A 19,101-nucleotide genomic window follows, 5' to 3' on the forward strand; every position below is an offset into this window, starting at 1 on the left:
TCACCATAGGATCAGTAGGCGGTGTCCCTTTGTCATCCTCTCTTCTAAGCCTTCTCCTTTTATGAGCCCATCTCACCACCATTAGCTGCTAACCAGCATTGGAGGTGTGCATCCCTTTACTCATTTGTCTTCATTAATTCATTCATCAAATATTTGTCGACTGTTTTGTGTGAGACACCGTTTATTAGTGAGGAGTCATTCCAACTACATATAATAGAAACCCTCCAAACAACATTTGGCTTACGTAAAAGAAAGGTTTATTTCTCTCTGTTGGGAAACAAGCGTGGAGGTCAGAAGCCCAGGGACCCAGGCTCCTTCAGTCTTGCTGTCATCCAAAGTCATCACCTTGTGGCCCAAAATGGCTGTTCAGCTCCAGCCCTTGCATCCACATTCCAGGCGGGAGGAAGGAGGAAGGGAAAAGGACCAAAAAGGGGGCCTACCTTTGTGATCCCTTTCACCTGGAATGCGCTGGGCCCCACCTGGCCAATCTTGCTCACCTTTCAGGTCAAGCTCCCTGAATACACGTACCTCCTTCTCATGATAATGAAGTGGTTATTTGTACAACTGTTTTTGTGCATTCAGGTCTCCATTAGACTGTAATTTCCGTCTGCTGCCGCAGTCCCCGTGCGGTGCCGGGGGAAGCAACACCTCTCCGGGGACGCGTGGATGAGCCCGTGCTGGACTGTGGCCTCGGTTTTCTCTGGACTCGCTCTTCCTGCTTACCAGGCCCAGGTTGGTGTTTGGTGGTGAACAGGGCCTCTGAGGGAAGATAGGCCAGCTCACAGAGCAAGGATAAAATTATGCTTTCTGTTTGATTTCCATTACTCTAATGGTGACCCATTTTATCTGCCTCACACTGGGCTGTCTTCAAGATGACAAGGTGACAGTGTCTCACTGGGTCACTGCTGAGCGCACAGAGCCCATTATAACCCTGGCCGTGGGTCTCAGCACAGCCTGTGCCGGGAAGCAGGCACCTGCTATCCGGGGTGCCATCCTCCTTTGTCTAAATGCCTCTGCTGGCCCTGGGGAGTCACAGCATCTCTCCTCACTTCTGCCTTGCTGGGTCTGCAGGCTTCTGGTGCCCACCTAACTCTCCCTGGCCAGGGTCACGGGCCACACCCAGGATTTGTACAGAATCCCCTCACCCAGACTGAGGGAGAAGCAGCGACAGTGGGTGTCCCCCCGGGTGGTGTCTTGGTGACAGACCATGTCAACTTAGAGGACCCACATTTGTTCCATGAAGGGAACGTCTGCAGGGACCCCTTCTGGCCCAGCAGCGCCTGAGGGACGTAAGAAGGGCCCACAGCTCTGAGGCGGGGGAGCCAGTCAGCCCCCAGGAACTGAAAGCCTAAGTGCCCCCCTAGCTGAGTTGCCCCATTTTAGAAAAACAGGACGGGGTCTGGGTCCCCGAGGACCACTGGGCACCGACCGGGAGGCAGGGAAGCTGGGCGAGCTTTGGCCTCCCGTCCTCCCCCCATGGATGGCTCTGAGGCTGAATCCGCCATCCAGCCGCTGCAAAAGCGTGCGAGGGGGGTGCCCCGGGGGCCCAGGACCCAGCGACCCGCCCAGCTTGGATTGAGGGTCTCTGGCTGCGGAGGGCTCGCTGGCGGCACGCGACGCGGTGCCGAGGTGGGGGGCTCGCTGCCCCGGAGCCGCTAACAGCCAGGTCGGGAGGCGCTCGCGCGGGGTGCGGGGGTCTCTCCGGCGTCCCCGCCCTCCCGCAGGCGCTCCCAGCGCCCCTTGGGAACCGAGTTCCGGTCCCTCCCGCCCACTCGGGCCGGCGAGGGCGCGGGGGGCGGGAACCGAGCCCGTGACGCGGCGGAGCGGCCCCGGACGCGCCGCATAAATCGCGGTGGCGGCGGCTCCGGGCGCTGACACGTCGAGGGAGCCCGGCCGCCCTGAGCTTCCCGCCTCCGTGTCCCCGAGGCCGCGCCATGCGGTGAGAGCCCCCTGCCCTACCCTACTCGACCCGACTCGACGGACGCGCGGCCCCGCCGACATCCCCGGACCCGCTGACGCCCCAGGACCTGCAGATCGCCCGGGCCCCGCCGCTCAAGGTACCGCGCCCCAGGGGACCCCAGCGGGAGGCGGACCCCCTTTCTCCGCCGTCCCCTCTCCGGAGCGCCCACCTGAGGGTGGACCTTCCCTGGGGCCGGCGCGGCGCCTCTGCCCCTTGCCCAGGCTCTCGGTCCTCGGCACCTCGGCTCCTGGCCGCCCTTCCCGCACCCGCGGGGTGGGGGGGGGGTCCGAGCCTCCGCCCGACGTGAGCCCTGGAGACCGAGACCGGCCTCCCCGCGTCGTCCCCCACCGCCCGCCTTCCCTTGCAGATGCCCAGAGGCTGCGCCCTCCTGCTCGTCTCGCTGCTCCTCGCTGCGGCCCTTTCAGCCACCCTGGGGCTCGGGTCGCCGGTAAGTGCAGGCTGGGGAGCGAACGCTCCCCAAGCGGGTCCCCTTCTCTGCAAAGGGGGGCAACCGCATCAGAACCAGGCTCGGGGGAGGGTGGGTGCCTTGTGCCATCAATTCTGCCTCCGGGCGGGCGGGGGTGGGGGGTCTCTGCCGCGGGGAGCTGAGCAGGGAGGGGCCCGGCTCCTGCGAGCAGACCAGAGGGGGCTGGGCGGAGGGCGGCGGTTTCCGCTCAGAGGCTCCCTCCTTTCCTCCTGGCACCTCGCCTCTCCCAGTGTGTAAACAGCCCCTGGCTATCGACCACTAAACATGGACACTGCTGTACTTGAGGTTAGCGCCTCGGACGAGTGAGAAGCAAATCTCATTCCATTCGGTTCAGTAGAGTGTCAGTACACCGTGTGCGAGCTGGTGTTATCAACAGGTGTTCTCAGCATCACTTAAAAGCGAGTGGGTGCACTCTGAGTCTGTGGTCTACGGCGCAAAAGGAAGTATTTGATAAAGCAGGTAGTCCTATTTTCATGTCAGATATAGCTTATCTGCAAATCTGGAATTTCTCGCAGCTTCCAAAAGTACATGCATTATTCTAAGTGCTGTATCATGCCTGGAAGGTCTGAGTGAATGTCACTTAACGTCCTTCTAATTTCATTTAAAGCTCTTTTGCTTTGACAGTTTGCAGCTCTCCGCTTAGTATATGAAAGAGTAACTAAAGTGTGTTTGTAATTTAAGTTCTGTGAGTATTTGAAGTAAGTAACTTCACAGGCTGCCATGGTGGGTTACACAAGCCGAAGCGGCCTTTGGGGCTTCTTTGAGCCAGCGCAGCCGGTACCGGGCAAGATTCTTGCCATCTGAACCCCTTTCTCCCATTTAAGGTGAAGGAAAAGAGAGGCTGGACCCTGAACAGTGCTGGCTACCTTCTTGGACCACGTAAGTGATGCGGGTACGTGGCCTCCCGACACCGAACCTGCCCTTCTAGTGCTGGCTGTGGCGCTTGCGCTCATCCTGCTGTTTCTGAAATATGGGGGTGGCCAGTCATCGTTCTGACACCTCGATATTCCAGTCTGAGTCTGATAAAGGGAAACAGGGGAGTCTTCCATGAGACTCTGAGGCAGGATGGTTTCTCTGTAGGTTTAACTGATTCCCTGAAAGGCAGCCCCCCGGATGTCCCAATTCTCAGTCTCCTCCCCATTTGTCCTCCCACCCCCAGCCTTGGGGCACCTCGCTCTTTCTTGAACCCTGACCCATCCTACAGCCCGCAGCTTGGCAAACCCTCAGGGCCCTCTCCTGCCTTCTCTGCACCCTTCCCCCTTTTTACCCCCGTTCCTCGGCCTGGCCAGTCTCAACTGCTCGGCACATTGGCCCAGGCCTGATACCTCCGGAAGCCTGTCCTTCCTCTGGCTCTCCTGCCCTGCACCCCATGGGATTCCTAGCGTCGGACTTTGCTCAGGCTTTCCCAGGTGACCGTCTTGGAAGGCAGACATCCCTTGGGGCTCTGTTCTGGGCCCTCTCTTGGGTCCCTCTGTGTCTCCCTAAACGTTCCCATCCACTCCTTGGCTTCACAGAGCACCCCAGGTCGACTGACCCCAGCCTTATCTCCATCTTCCGTGAGTCTAAGCCTGGGATAGGAATTCGCAGGTGACCTGGAGAAGCCAAAACATGCTCACCCCAAAACTAAATGCAGAAGGTCCCCTTCCTGCTCCAAATCTGTCCCTGGAGCCGCCCTGCAGGGTGACTGACGCTTGGTGTCTCGTCCTTGATGTGACACCGTCTGGACTCGGTGGTGCAGAGAATCCCGTGAGTCTAGGGCAGCTGGGGCCTTCAGAGACCCCCTGTCCGCCTGCTGCCTTTACAGGGAGGCGCACCGAGCCCGGGGCCCAGAGACCAGCTCGCTGCTGTGGAATTCCTAAGTGGGCGCAGAGGGCGGCAGGCAACGGGGGAGCGGGTGTGTGCAGACAGGCCACGCCTCCAGCGCTAAAGGGCACAGCTCTGGGCAGTGCAGGCTACGGCCACTGCGGCCTCCCCTCGCCCACTCAGCCCCCACTCTGCTCTCTTCACGTCCTCTGTCTGCAGTGACACCTTCAGATTTTAATTGTCCTAAAGGAGGGGGCGAGGGGAGACCTTTCACTTCCCATCCAACCTCCTACCTACTCGTAGCTTTCAAATTTGCAGGCATGGTTGATTTGGGGACATCCATCCACCTTAAAAAAAAATCCTCCTCTATTTATTTCCTACTTTCTTGCCGGAAACGAGGCAAACAACTCATATACAGCTCACATCCCAGTCCTTCCAGAGTCGCTGGGAAGAATGGTCCCCGACTAAACTACCCTGGGGAGCTACTTTTAGTTCTTAATCCCCAAGTGTAAGTACAGACTCTTCTCCCACTGCAGGTGGTGGTTTATCTGACCACCTGGAGGGTGCCTGAGAGCCGGGCTTTGAGAAACACAGGCACAGAAATGACAAAAACTAAATGGGGCCACAGGCAGGATCTGCTGGGCTTCTTTAGTCTCAGATCAAACGCAGCAGCCGGTTCCCACGTGGTCTTGTCACTTCGCCTGCAGGAGGCAAAGACTGATTTAAAGGGCACGAGTTTTCCTGAACCCTTTGCAGCCCTGAGTTCTTCCCCCGAGAAAGCACCTCATCTCTGTGCCACTGGCCCGAAAGAAAGAAGGAGCCCTTCAACAGAAATACTTGTCCATGTGACTCTGGCATACTGAAAATGTGTTTATCAAGAAGATTTAGGGAATTCCCTGGCGGTGCAGTGGTTAGGACTCAGCGCTTTCACTGCTGGGGCCCGGGTTCAATCCCTGGTCGGGGAGCTAAGATCCCACAAGCTTTGTGGCACGGCCAAAAAATCCTGTTAGAAAACAAGCCGTTTTTCACTATCAGGTTGGATCACCAGAAGCTGTCCGTCTGGACTAGCCGTCTGTCAGGATTCTTTGCAACTTCACACTGTGCTCCTGACTTCTGTTCTCAGGTCAGCATAGAAAATGGCAACATAAAAATGCTGAAGACAGTTTGAGCCTGACTGCACCCAGTGGCCTTTGGAAGCGCCGGGTTACTTATCATTCCTTCACATTTAATGCCAAGACCTCTGTCTCTGGAAAAATGAGTTCGCTTTCTTTTGTCTGGGCTTGGAGATGGTACCAGGCCAGGTAGCCAGAGACCGAGAGCCAGACCTTCTCCTTTAGCCCGGAGAGGGCCCCTCTCAGGCCCTTCTCTTCATTCCAGGGCACTTGGTGGAGAGCCCTCATTCTTTCCAATACTTTTGTTTTTGTTTTTTTGCCCGTGCCGCTCAGCACGTGGGATCTTAATTTCCCGACCAGGGATCGAACCTGGGCCCCTGCAGTGGAAGCGCGGAGTCCTAACCCCTGGACCGCCAGGGAACTGCAATTACCATTCCCCTGTGTCACTCCACCCAGAGTGTGCGCCTGCGTGCACACACACACACACACACACACACATACTCAACCTCCCTCCTTCCCTCCCCTCCTCCTTCTGTCTCTGTCTGTATCTCTCTCCCCGGCTTCAGTCTGTCTCCCACACAGCAGCCAGTGATCTTTGAGAAATAAAATTCTGATTACATCAGAACTGCAAATCCTGTGGTTCCCCCCCCGACCCCATTTTCAGGGACACAGGACTCCAGCCCCTGTCCTCTGCCTGGGAGGCAACCAGCTCAAACTCCAGCCCCCCCGGGGCCCCCTTGGCACTCCCCTCTCCCTGCACCAGGTCTGCGCCCCTGGGGCCGGTGCCCTCTGCTGGCCACGTGCTGCCCCCTCTTGGCTGGAGGCTCCCCTCTTGTTCCGTGGGGCCCCAGCACCTGGAGAAGAGCTGTACCCTGGCCCTGGCACGAGTTCCTCCCTCAGTTTCCACGGAGAACAACTCCCTCTTCCATGGTTTCCCTCCCTTGGCTTTGTTTTTCTGTCCGTTGTGTTACGTGTTGGCTGTAAGCAGCCATGTGCGCTTTCATTACAGTGGCAACACTCAGGTGCTTTCCTCTGATTTGCAAACAGATGCCATTGACAACCACAGATCATTTCACGACAAGCATGGCTTCACTGGCAAGCGGGAACTCGAGCCTGAAGACGAAGCCAGGCCAGGTGAGAGGACTTTAATCTCAGGGCACACAGGGCAGTGGGGGGGTATCGGGCTCCTGCCACCGCTGACCCACAGCCAGGGCCTGAGCTTGGCCCGGTCCCATCTGTCAGCCACCAGAAATAGGAGCAGCAAACCTGAGGGTAAGCTCAGGGGCGGCCACAGGGGCTCAGGGCCTCCACTGCGCTGAGCCGGGCTCTGAGAGGGAGGGAGGGACACGCCGGTGATGCCCCCAGGTGCCCAGGTCTAAGACAGGCACCAAGGTCGTCAACGCTGATCCCCTCTGGTTTCTAGGAAGCATTGACAGGCGGCTGTTGGAGAACAATGTCGTGCGCACGATAATCGAGTTTCTGACTTTCCTGCAGCTCAAAGGTATGTGGAATAGTACCAGCATAAAATGCCACCTCTTAGAAGCCTGTGCACATTAAAAACCTGCCAAGAAAGGATTCCACAGACTTCTCCTGGGAAGGAACCATGGTCCACCTACACACCGACAGTCACGCTGGTGGGTGGGGTTACAGGCGGGGGCATGGGAACCAGCTGCAAAGGGGCCTGGTCCATTCACTCTGCTGGACCCACATTTCTTGACATGGTAACAGCGGCTGTACCTTCCGGGGCCTAGTTACTACACACAGTCAGGCTCTGCGTAGACCACCTTAAACCGTATCTTGGGAGCGCGGCGAGTGAAGGGAGCCCGCGGCCCGGATCGCCCTTTCACCCTGCGCAGCCTCCAGTGGGGCTGGCTGCATGTCACCCCGACAGCTCTCCATCCTGGGATCTAGTACAGCCCATGGGGGCCTTTCTGTGAAGCATTCAGCCCCAGCACTTCTGTGCCTCAGGGCTGTCATTCATGCCACTGTGAGGGTCAAAGCTGCCCCTGTGGAAGGGGCTCAGAGCTCACCACAGGGAGGTGGCCTGGGGACACAGTGGCACGTGGGCCACTTTGAAGGGAGACCTTGGGTGGTCAGGTTCTGCACATCACAGTTTTGTTGTCTAGTTGGAAGAGCGAAGACTAATTCTTGGGTTCTGTTTTGATCCATTTGCTCTCAGGCTCCACTGCCTTAGTTGAGGGACTTCAGGTGGGCGTGGGGAGGGAGGAAGGAGTCGGGGGAGGAGACTTGAGGCCTGTGCTTTTCCTTAGAACCATCCATGGGCAGGGGGACTGTGGGAGAAGAACTTAGAAACCTCAGGACCAAGTAACCGATCCCCTCTGTTCGAGCCCAGTGCAGGCTTTGGGGAAATCTCTGCTGGAGAAAATCTGCTGGTGACTTTTCCAGTGAGGGGCAGAGGGACTCTTCCGGGTTTTTTGTTTGTTTGTTTTGTTTTGGATGTTGTAACATGGAACTTCTTTCATTAGGAGACATCGAGTTTCATTGCCCAAACAGGAATTACACTCCTTTAGAGTCTGACCGTTTCAAATGCATGCTAAGTACAAGAGTTAAATGTGACGCGTGCCTCATCCTGGGTTTGCTGCCGTGAGCATCTCTGCAGCGGACGGGCACTTGAGCTTGGCCCTCCCCTCTGCAGACGCTGGGGCCCTGGAGCGCCGGCCCGGCCTCCCCGCAGTGCCCTCGGAAGGCGTGGAGCGGTCCTAGGAGGCTCCCAGGGCGGTGCGGCTCTTCGTGGGCATCGAAGTCAAGCTCGAAGCCTATGATAATCATACGGCAACGAGTGCAGAGTCAACCACCCCCGTCCTCTCTGCCCTGCTGCTGTGCTCTCATCATTTAAGATTCTTTCCCTTTGGTCATAATTTTGAGCGGCAAATAAAAAACCAGCAACAGCTTGTGATTACCGTTTTCTTCCACACGTGTGTCTTGTTGCCGCTGCCACCAGTGTGTGTTTAAAAGATGATGCTTGATTACAGTCACATGTAATAGAGAGAAGTTTTACACCCAAATTCTACCATCCAGAGCATCTCTGAGACACTTTCTCTCGTCACTCATGTCCAGGGAACAAAGTTATCTTAAGCTGAGTCAAACGTAATTATGAAGGTCAGTCTGTTTCTGAGACAAACAAAACCACAAAACAGACAGAACCCCTGGCCTCGTGGAGTTGACGTTTTAGGGAGATGGGAACCAAGAAGCCTAAAGAAACCCTAAACGTGATAGATGAGAGAACTGTCTGGTGCTTGTGAAGGTGAACAGTGACGACGAGAAGCAGCCGCAGCGCCGGGGCCGCGGCCGCGGCTGAAGCGGGATTAACACGCACGGCGTTAAGGTGCGTGTGGCCGGGTTAGAAAGGAACTGTCGTAAAAACCATAACTATTTTATGTGCTAAGTCAACGATGAGTTAAAGGCAGCATGTGGGGACAGTAATAGCAGAGATGGGGTGATCTCTGGAGCAGAAATAAAAAGGTCACACAGAAGATCCAAAAAGAAAACAGGCAAGGATGAGAAGCCAGACATCAAGATAAATGATGGCCCGTAGGCCCCTTCGCACAAACCAGAGCAGATCTGATGCGGAAGTGGCAGGGCTCTTTCCGTGCTCTCTCACCCAGCAGTGCCTCTCACCCCTGGGGGCCCAGGTTGGCCCCCAGACCACCGCAGTCAGAGTCTGGGCACCCGCCGTGTTTTCCTGCTCCCCCAGGTGATGGCAATACGCAGCCAAGCGTGAGACTCGCCCCCTAAAGACCGGCTTCCGAGAAGAAGTAGACACTGGTTGGTTATCCAAGCCCTGCTGGTAGGGCCCCAGCCCCCGCTTCCTCTCCCTGCTCCCTCTCTCATGACACGTGGCACTCACTGGCAGCCACTTTCCCTCTTCCCACCAGCCATCCTTCCTTCCTCTGCACATGCCATGGGCAGACCCGGCTGGTCCAATCCCAGCTCAGGGTTCAGGAACACCACACATGGGGTTCCGCAGGCCCCAGGCCTGTCCTTCACTCCCTACCCCTCGCCATCCTCGATTCTCCTCTTTCACATTGCTTTAAATCGCCCAGACTTGGGTGGGCCCCAGGGTCCCTGGAGGCCTCGTCAGAAGTCGGGTGGCCAGCCCTGCCCACAGTGCTGATTCAAGAGGACAAGGTGTGCAGGACCCGCACTCCGAACAAGCACCCCACTGATGCCGCTGCTGCTGGTCAGGGACCACGCCTCATTTACTCACTCCAGCCCGCAGCCTGGGCTGCCTTGCCTCCTTCCTTCCGGCGGCCATGGACACACCTGTCCCCACCCCAGCCCGCTCTAGTAGCCTCCTTATGCCCTAAGCGCCAGACCCCCACCAACTGCAGCTCCTGGCCCAGCCTTGCTCACCCAAAACCTCTGCACACATCCCTCCTGGTGCCTGGTAAACTCCTCCACGTCCCACAGGACCCCACTCTGCAGCGGCCGCTCAGGGGCGCCTTCCTGCTCGCGCTCCGCCGCAGGGCTGTGAGCAGGCCCAGTGTGTGCCGTGCTGCCCCAGTCGATGCGCACCGCTCATTCCGTCTGCGGCTGTGTCTCCTCACCACGCTGTAACTCCCTCAGGAAACAAACCGTGCTGGGTGGGACAGAGGTGCACCTGGGCCACTCTCCGCGTTCCAGCACGGCACCTGGCGGGCAGGAAGCTTTACAACACACATCTCGGGAGCAGAGGTAGGAACTGCCAAGGCAGCCCTGCCTCAGCACAGAGGCGTGCGCCCCAGAATTGGGCTCTGCAATCGCAGCCCCTCTCAGCCACCCACCTCCGAGCTTCTTCCTCCTTTCGGAATAACTGCCGTGGGAGAGGTGGTCGCAGCCACAGGTGAGGGGCGGGGGCGGCCGTGGTGCTGTTTGCCGGCCAACAAATTGGTGGACGAGGTGGCCATTCTCAGAGAGGCTGCAGAAGAGACCCTTTACTTCCAGAGAACGTGGTAGGAGCTGTCTGCGGCCGTGCCGGATAACTCAGTCGCCAGCCATGGCGGTATTTTCAAGGAAAAGGGTCCACCGGCCGCCGGAGGAAGTGGAGAGTTCGCAGACAGTCCTGAGAGCCACCCAGTGGCCAGCCGAGAGGTGGAAGAGGAAAGCGTGGGCGTCATTTACCTTGAGGAGGTGGCCGTATCCATCCCACGAAGGCGCAGTCATGCACGCTGATGGCTACGCCCCAGCCCCGCCGCCTGCCCAGAACCACGCTGCTGGGTCATACTCAGTGCAGGGGGGCTTGCTGAGCGGCCACCCAAGCCGAGGAAGAGAGAGCCGCGCTCGGGAGGCCCTTCCGGGAGGGAGGGGAAAGTGATGCTTGAGAGGAGAGGAGAGCGGTACTGGGAGGCTGAGGGGGTCCTAGGGCGGGGCGGTGAAGTCTTAGAAAGACAAAAAAATCACAGCTGATTACCTTCTCACGTACAACCCACAACTTTTGCTTTTAGTACGTTGCAAAAGAGAGAAAGAGAGAGAGAGATTCTAGCAGTCCATTTTAAAGTCTGGATCTTACCCTATTTTACCCAAGGTAAAAACGAAGAAGGCTCTAGAAAACAGAAAGCTTGACCACCTCTGATCTAAGTTTAAGAAAAAATGTTTGCTGACTTCCCCTTTCCGGAGTGGGTATACTTTTCTCTTACCCTCTTGTCAGCACAATGAAAAGCCCTGGACATTATATATGAAACAAGCACAAGGAGACTCCAAGTCAAGAAGAAGCAGCCCGACCAGGGAGCTCGGGAGTGAAGGGTGACACGGTGCGGAGACGCTGGGTTTCCTGCTTGCCTCCTGAACAGGGTGAAGAGGTCGATCTGCTCCAAGCTGATACACAGGCTTAACACAGTTCCCATCAAGAAAGAGCATGAAAAGACAAAATAGGGACATCAAGGATTGTCACCTAAAACATATAAAGAACGCTCAAAACTGAACAAAAACAAAAAATCGAGTTAAAATGGGCAAAATACATGAACAGACACTTCACCGAAGAGGTTACAGAGATGGAAAAAAGCTCAAGAAGAGATGTTCAGCATGATTAGTCACTTGGGGGATGCACAGTAAAAACACAATGCGGTATCACTAAACACCTGTCAGAACGGCTACCATAAAAGATAGTGAGAGCACCAAATGCTGGCAAGGATGCAGAGAGAGTGGATGACTCGAACGTCGCTGCTGAGAATGTGAAATGCTGACATCAAACACGCAACTACTGTCCAGCCCAGCACCTGCACTCCTGAGCCTTCATCCCAGCCAAATGGAAACCCACCTTTACACAAGGACCTGCACACAAGTGTTCACAGTAGTTTATTCATAATAGGCAAAAACTGGAAACAGCTCAGATGTCCTTCAGTGGATTAAACTCTGGTCATCCACACCATGTACCTACTACTCAGCAATAACAAAATAAGAGATTATTAAGATACACAACAACCTGGGAGAATCTCCAGAGGATTCTTCCAAGTGAAAAAAAATCCTAAAATGTTACAAACTGTATGACTCCATTTACGTAGCATTCTTTTTTAAAATGAAAAATATATATAGTTATTTATTTATTTGGCTGCGCCGGGTCTTAAAGTTGCAGCGTGCGGGCTGTTCATTGCTGCGTGCGGGATCTTTTAGTTGCTGCGTGCATGTGGGATCCGGTTCCCTGACCAGGGATGGAACCTGGGCCCCCTGCCTTGGGAGCACGGAGTCTTACCCACTGGACGGCCAGGGAAGTCCCTATATATCATTTTTGAAATGACAAAAGTCAAGCAATGGAGCACAGGCTAGTTGCCGAGGGTCCGGGAGGGGGCGGGAAAGAAGACAGACGGTGGGAAAGAGAGAGACTTGAGGGATCGCTGAGGGGACAGAGTCCTGCGTCTTGACTGTATCAATGTCACTATCCTGGCTGTGATATTGTACTAAAGTTTTGCAAGGATGTTACCACCAGGGGAAACTAGACAAAGGGACACAGCATCTCTCTGTATTGTTTCTTACAATTGCAGATAAATCTACAATTATCTCAAAATGAAATGTTTAACTTTTTTAAAAGCTATTTAAAATATTTTTTAAGGCCCTCGTATGTTCACTGGTGAATTCTACCAAACATGTAAGGAAAAAATTATTCCAATTCTTTACAATGTCTTCCAGGACGCAGAAGCAGAGGGACTACTTCCTAACTCACTCTATCAGGGCAACATTACCCTAATACTAAGACCAGACAAAGGAACTACATGAAAATTACAGATCAATATCTCTTATGGACATAAATGCCAAAATTCTTAACAAAATATTAGCAAATCAAATCCAATAATGTATAAAAAGAATTATACACCACGACTAAGTGGGATTTAACCTAAGTAAGCAAGTCTGGTTCAACATTCAAAAGTCAATTAATGTAACCCATCACATCGACAGGCTAAGGAAGAAAAATCACAGGCGCATATCAGTAGATGCAGAAAAAGCATGACAAAATCCAGCACCCAGAGGTGATAAAAACCTTCAGCAAACTATGAATAGATAAAGAATATCTACAACTGATAAAGAATATCTACAGTAAAAACTAAAGCTTACATCATATTTAATGGTGAGAAACTAGAAACTTCCCCACTGAGATCAGGAACAAGGCAAGGATGTCCCCCATCACTGCTTTTCAACATGATACTGGAAGTTCTAGCTAATGTGAGAAGACAAGGAAATCAAAATTATACAGGCTGTGAAGGAAGAAATAAAACTTTCTTTGTTCACAGATGACATGATTGTCTGTGTTAAAAATCTGAAAATCAGCCCCCAAAACTCCTGGAATGTAAAAGCAATTGTAGGGGCTTCCCTGGTGGCACAGTGGTTGAGAGTCCGCCTGCCAAGGCAGGGGACGCGGGTTCGTGCCCTGGTCCGGGAGGATCCCACATGCCGCGGAGCGGCTGGGCCTGTGGGCCATGGCCGCTGAGCCTGCGTGTCCGGAGCCTATGCTTCGCAACGGGAGAGGCCACAACAGTGAGAGGCCCGCGTACCACAAAAAAAAAAAAAAAAAGAAAAAGCAATTATAGTAAGGTTGCAGGATACAAGGTTAATATATAAAAGTCAATCACTTTCCTATACAACACTAGCGAACAAGTGGAATTTGAAATTAAAAACACAATACCATTTATGTTAAAATACTTAGGTATAAATCTAACAAAATATGTACAAGATCTATATGAGGAAAACTACAGGGACTTCCCTGGTGGCGCAGTGGTTAAGAATCTGCCTCCCAATGCAGGGGACACAGGTTCAAGCCCTGGTCCGGGAAGACCCCACTTGCTGCGGAGCAACTAAGCCCGTGCGCCACAACTGCTGAAGCCTGTGCACCTAGAGCCTGTGCTCTGCAACAGGAGAAGCCACCACAGTGAGAAGCCTGCACACTGCAACGAAGAGTATCCCCTGCTTGCTGCAACTAGAGAAAGCCCATGTGCAGCAAGGAAGACCCAACGCAGCCAAAAATAAATAAATTTATTTTAAAAACTCTACAAACTCTGAAGAAAGAAATCAGAGAAGAACTAAATAATTGAAGAGATATTCCATGTTCATGGAGAGGAAGACTCAGTATTTCCAAGGTGCCAGTTCTTCACAACTTGATCTATAGAATCAACACAATCCCAATCAAAATCTCAGCAAGTTATTTTGTAAATGTCAAAAAACTGATTCTAAAGTTATATGGAGAGGCAAAAGACCCGGAATAGCCAACACAATATTGAAGGAGAAGAACAAAGTTTGACTGACACTATCCAACCTCAAGACTTACTATAAAGCTACAGTAATCAGGACAGTGTGGTCTTGGTGGAAAAATTAACAAATAGGTCAATGGACCACAATAGAGAGCCCAGAAGCATACCCACATAAATACGGTCAACTGACCTTTGGCAAAGGGGCAAAGGTAATACAATAGAGGAAAGAATGTCTTTTCAGCAAATGGTGCCAGAACAACTGGACATCCACATGCAGAAAAATGAATCTAGACATAGACCTTATACTCTTCATAAAAATTAACTCAAAGTGGATCACAGACATAACTGTAAAATGCAAAACTCCTAGAAGATAAAATTGTGATCTATAAAATAAATGACTGGTGAGCTGGACTTCATTAAAATTAAAAACTGTTCTGCAAAAGTCACTGTTGAGAGACTGAGAAGATAAGCCACAGACTGGGAGAAAATATTTGTAAAAGACACATCTGATTAAGGACTATTATCCAAAATATACAGAGAACTCTTAAAACTCAACAGTGAGAAAATGAGCAGCCCAGTTACAAAGGGGCTAAAGACCTGGACAGATACCTCACTAAAGAAAATACACAGGTGGTAAGTAAGCACATGAAAAGATACTTTAGATCTTTTGTTCTTAGGAAATTGCAAATTAAAACAACAACGAGATACGGCCACACACCTATCAAAATGGCCAAAATCCAAAACATTGACACCACCCGATGCTCACTTCTGCCCACCTGGGCCCACGGCCTTCATAAAGAGAGCTTCACCTGCAGAATGAGCTGTGCCTTTCCCCTCCAGTTGTCCTTATCCTTTCCTCAAACTGCTGTTCTCTTAGATTCTCTAACTTCTCCCATCATTTTTATCTTCGATGAAAATTCCACCTTCAATTCCTTAAACAAGTATATTTACTTCTTACAATAATTTGTCTATTGTGGTTTTAAAAGCTTCACCCCACTGAAACTAGACAATCCCTGGCAGAATTTTAGGTATTGGTGCAGGGTTTAATAAAAGGGAGAAAGGTCTTCAGAGCCACGATGAGGGTTACAAGTAGGTTCCTGCTGATATATTGCAGCCAATAGAAGCTTGTCTCTTAAGGATGGTTTGCTTGCTCCCACATTTTCTGTATTGTGTATAAGCTTGTGGTTAACTGATAGGAAAGAAGATTTTCAGCATGTGCAACATAAATATATATTTGGTCTCTGCCCCCGACATAGAGTTCCTAAAACTCCTGTAATTTCCTGAATGATAGGGGTGGTAGGAGCATCTTACACAGAGCACCTGAATTCCTTGGAATATCCTAGGTGGTAGGAATGTCGTTTGTTCCACGGAGGTGACTCTTGGTGGGCTCCTGGATAGCTTCAGAATGGGAGTTGGTCTCCAGAAAGACCAAACCATTATTAGAAGCTTGTAATTTGCAGCCATGTCCCCATCCCCCAGGGAGGGGAGAGGAGCTGGAGATTGAGTTAATCTGCATGATGAAGCCTCAGTAAAAATCCCTAAACTACAGGGTGTGGAGAGCTTCCAGGTTGGTGAGCACATCCATGTGCCAGGAAGGTGGTGCACTCCAGCTCCAGGGGACAGAAACTCCTGTGCTCAGCACCCTTCTGGACCTCGCCCTATGTACCTTTTCATCTGTTCATTTATACCCTTGACAATAAACCAGTAATGGTAAGTAAAGTGTCTTCCTGAGTTCTGTGAGCTGTTATAACAAATTATCTAACCCGAGGAGGGGTCATGGGAGCTTCAGGTTTGTAGTGAAGTCAGACAGAAGTGGGGGTAACCTGGGACCCACTACGTGTGATTGGTGTCTGCAGTGGGGGCAGTCTTGTGGGACTGAGGCCTTAATCCTGTGGAGTCTGAATTCAATTCAATTCAATTACAGGACACCTGAGAGTTGGAGAATTGGTTGGTGTTGGAAAAAATTAAAAACACCACGCATTTGGTGTCGGAAGTGTGAGTAGAGAAATAGTTCTCTTTTAGTGTGTGTCATTTTTGTTTAAATGACTTTTTCTCGGATTCTTGAAAAGATAAGACATAAGCTAAACTGCATTTCTGGAAAAACAAAAACCCAGCAGATAATCTAACCTAATCACAAAGGTGGCCCATGTCATTTAGTAGACAGAAGGTAGAAAGATGACAAGGTGGTTAAATTTGCACAGCCACACCCAGAAATAAGGACATACTATTTTTATTTTTATATGGTTTTAAAATAGCATTACTTCTCTCTCAGAAGCAAAAAGATGTGCTTTTATGTTTTTTTAGTCATCCTATGTAACTTTAACTCTGGGCATTAGAGTGGCTTTATTCACAACTCTACTTTGGCTTTTACTTCTCATACTGAATTTTCTACAAGTTGTACTGACTTAATAAATTCTCTCCACTGAGAATCCCTGCAGGGGTCATGCCTTTCCAGATGCCCTTTCCCTAACTTTCAGGCTTCAGCTCAGTGCACCTGGCCACAGCCTGAGTATCCTCAGGCAGCACCAAAGGTCCCTTAGCTCACAGGAGCCCAGGTTCCAGGCGGACTCCCTGAAATGCTGGGGCCATTGCCCTAAGGATTGCTGCTCACCTTGCTGATCAGGGCTGCCTCCGGCCTCTGCAGGGGGCTGTACCTAGTTGCAGGGTCTTTCTAGGCAGCTGTTTGCCTCAAAGTAGTTCTGGAGGACACCGTTCCCTTCCCCTCCCTCCACACCTGCACCGTGCAGCTCCTGGGCACTTACAATGTGCCTGATGCAAATTGGAATGTGCTACAAGTGTAAAATACACACTGGATGTCAAATATTTGGTACATACAAAGAATGCGAACTATCTCAATCATTTTTATTTTGATTATACGTTGAAATGATAGTGTTGGGGATATATGGGGTTAAATAAAAGATTATTAAACTGATTTCACCTGTTCCTTTTTTACTTTTTTCATATATGGCTGCTAGAAAATTCTAAATTGTATGTGGTCGGCAGATATTGCAGTTGGCAGCACTGCCAAGAGGGACGTGGAAAGGAGGGCAGCCCTCCCAGAAGGAGTCACAAAGCCCCCCATTTCCAAGTCCCCTCCAGCCCCCAAGGGTGAAGTGGGCTAGGTGGGCTCCTCCACAGCATGCCCTCCCTGCTCTGTCTCGAGATGTTGATGGGACTGAAAGCACGCAGAGCAACAGGGAACACTGCTCATGGAGAACTCCGCCATCCTACAATGCTTGTCTCTACCTCCGGCTTTCTGCCACAGAACCCAGATCCCAAGGGGTCACAAAGGCGTTGAAACAGAGAAGAATTAAGAATGTCTTTTCCCCGCTTTGGTTCCCCATCAGAGCTAGGCTGTTCCAAACACAACTCTACAAATCATCAGCTTGCTCCTTGGCTCCTGGCTTACTGATGTGCCTAGTGGCCAGGCCCTATGACCCCACTTCTTTTAGTGGTGTGTTTGTAAATGAGCTTTCTAAACATTCTCCAAGGGGCCAATACTATTAATGAACACAGAAACATAACGAGTATATTTTTCCACTACTAAGTTAATCACAACAATGGAAGACATGTCAAAATTTTATTCCTCTTTGCTTTTACAATAGAACCAAAAGAGAGTCAACTTAATAACTTATCTTACCTGCTGATTTCTGCAAACTAGTTACTTTACAAACAATAATAATATTATAACAATAATTATGGAGAAGTTAATTGGATAATAGAGCTTTTCCACAATTTAAATGGAAACACATAAGAAACTAGATAATTTTCAGTCCCACAACTCAAAATGCTACTGACCAAACCAACCCTGCTGTCTGCATTTCACTGTGGCCCTAGAGGAGACTGGTAATTCCTGTGACTCTGGGGAAACATCTACACTCAGAAATTCTCCAAGGTATTCAGTAGTTCTCTACAGATTTTAGGTTGTATCTTAGCAGCCTATCTGGAGAATTTGTTTCTAAACAATTTAGGGGAAAATCATTATGGCTTTTTATGCAGAGAACCCGCCAGAGGAAGAAATTCCCGGGAGAGGGTGAAGTCAATAGGAATGACTTTTACTTCTCTCCAGGGCCTGCTTCCACCCTCCATGACTCAGTGTCAGTGCAGACAATTCTCCCGGGATCACAGGAACACATGCTCTCTCCTCGGGTCCAGACAACAGCAGTTATGTCATGCACCTCCTCAAAAACGGAGGGAGGGTTTTAATCGCCAAATCCCTCAGAGACTCTGAGTAACCCCTTGGTGCCCTGATGCAGAGGGAAAGCTTGATTTTAATGATGAAGCTGTTGGTGTAAACCTGGCCTCATGGTCCTTAAAACAACTTTTCTAAACGAGTTTTCCTGCAGAATATGGAGACAAAATCTACATGCATGCACATTTCACCACGTTGTACTTGACTCAATTTTCAACCCTTTGGATTTAAACTCAATATGGAGAATCTGCGACAAGCATCTCCCGAATTCCTCTAAGATCATCTGCTCTGCCAAGCTCTCAGAGCAGTGCTCCTTCTCGGCCTCTTCGCCCTGAGCCAGCAGGCAGGCGCACGTGGCTTCCACCACCTCCCAGGAGATGCATGAGGATGACTGCCTGTCAGAAGCAGACCAGTTAAAGGCCACGTTCAATCACTCCACTGTTTTTAAATACCTTTCGTATTCAAGGAGACATGTTTGTCAAAGCATTGTAAAGAATGTCTAATGTTGTCTTCCTAACACTGGAAGCTATATTACCTGTCATGATATAAAGGATTGCTCTTAGAAGAAGAATACAGAGGTCAGGTGAATCTGTCAGCTCCTAGACGTCCCTCTCACGGCAAATCCTAAATTTTCTCAAACTGAGATCCACTAAGGAGCCCAGAGACCTGGGCTGCAGTATCAAGCCCATGGGCTGGGCAGCGGTCGAAGCAGCAGGAATCTTAGCTAAGACAAGCCATGCAGCCTTGCTCTAAGCTCTGTGCACAAGTCTACCTGAGGAAAGCAGCAGTAGGACAGCTACCCAGGGCACCGGCCCCTCCTCCCAGCGGCACTTGCGCTACAGACGCACAATGGCTCTGAGGACTCGCCTCCT

General features: G+C 51.5%; 2 protein-coding genes across 3 annotated transcripts in view; one reads left to right on the top strand and one right to left on the bottom strand.

Annotated features, from left to right (window-relative positions):
• The first annotated feature begins 1,695 nt into the window (after positions 1-1,695).
• GAL (galanin and GMAP prepropeptide) lies at positions 1,696-8,265 on the top strand. Its single transcript, XM_027090288.1, has 6 exons — positions 1,696-2,057; positions 2,328-2,408; positions 3,272-3,326; positions 6,410-6,496; positions 6,786-6,863; positions 8,019-8,265. The coding sequence occupies exons 2-6, from the start codon at positions 2,328-2,330 to the stop codon at positions 8,084-8,086; spliced, it is 369 nt and encodes a 122-aa protein (XP_026946089.1). The 5' UTR covers positions 1,696-2,057; the 3' UTR covers positions 8,087-8,265.
• The window catches only part of TESMIN (testis expressed metallothionein like protein), a 52,490-nt gene continuing 37,994 nt past the window's right edge, over positions 4,606-19,101 (bottom strand). The window contains exon 5 of one of the 2 annotated variants that reach the window (XM_027090286.1): positions 4,606-4,951. In XM_027090286.1, the coding sequence (XP_026946087.1) occupies positions 4,943-4,951 (9 nt within the window). In that variant the 3' untranslated portion in view covers positions 4,606-4,942. Of the gene's footprint in view, positions 4,952-17,997; positions 18,625-19,101 lie in introns of those variants that run through there. The other variant, XM_027090287.1, reaches the window with a different exon arrangement.

This window comes from Aethalodelphis obliquidens, unplaced genomic scaffold (assembly GCF_003676395.1).
Source record: "Aethalodelphis obliquidens isolate GAN/ISIS:26980383/991018 unplaced genomic scaffold, ASM367639v1 scaffold69, whole genome shotgun sequence".
NCBI lineage: Eukaryota > Metazoa > Chordata > Mammalia > Artiodactyla > Delphinidae > Aethalodelphis > Aethalodelphis obliquidens.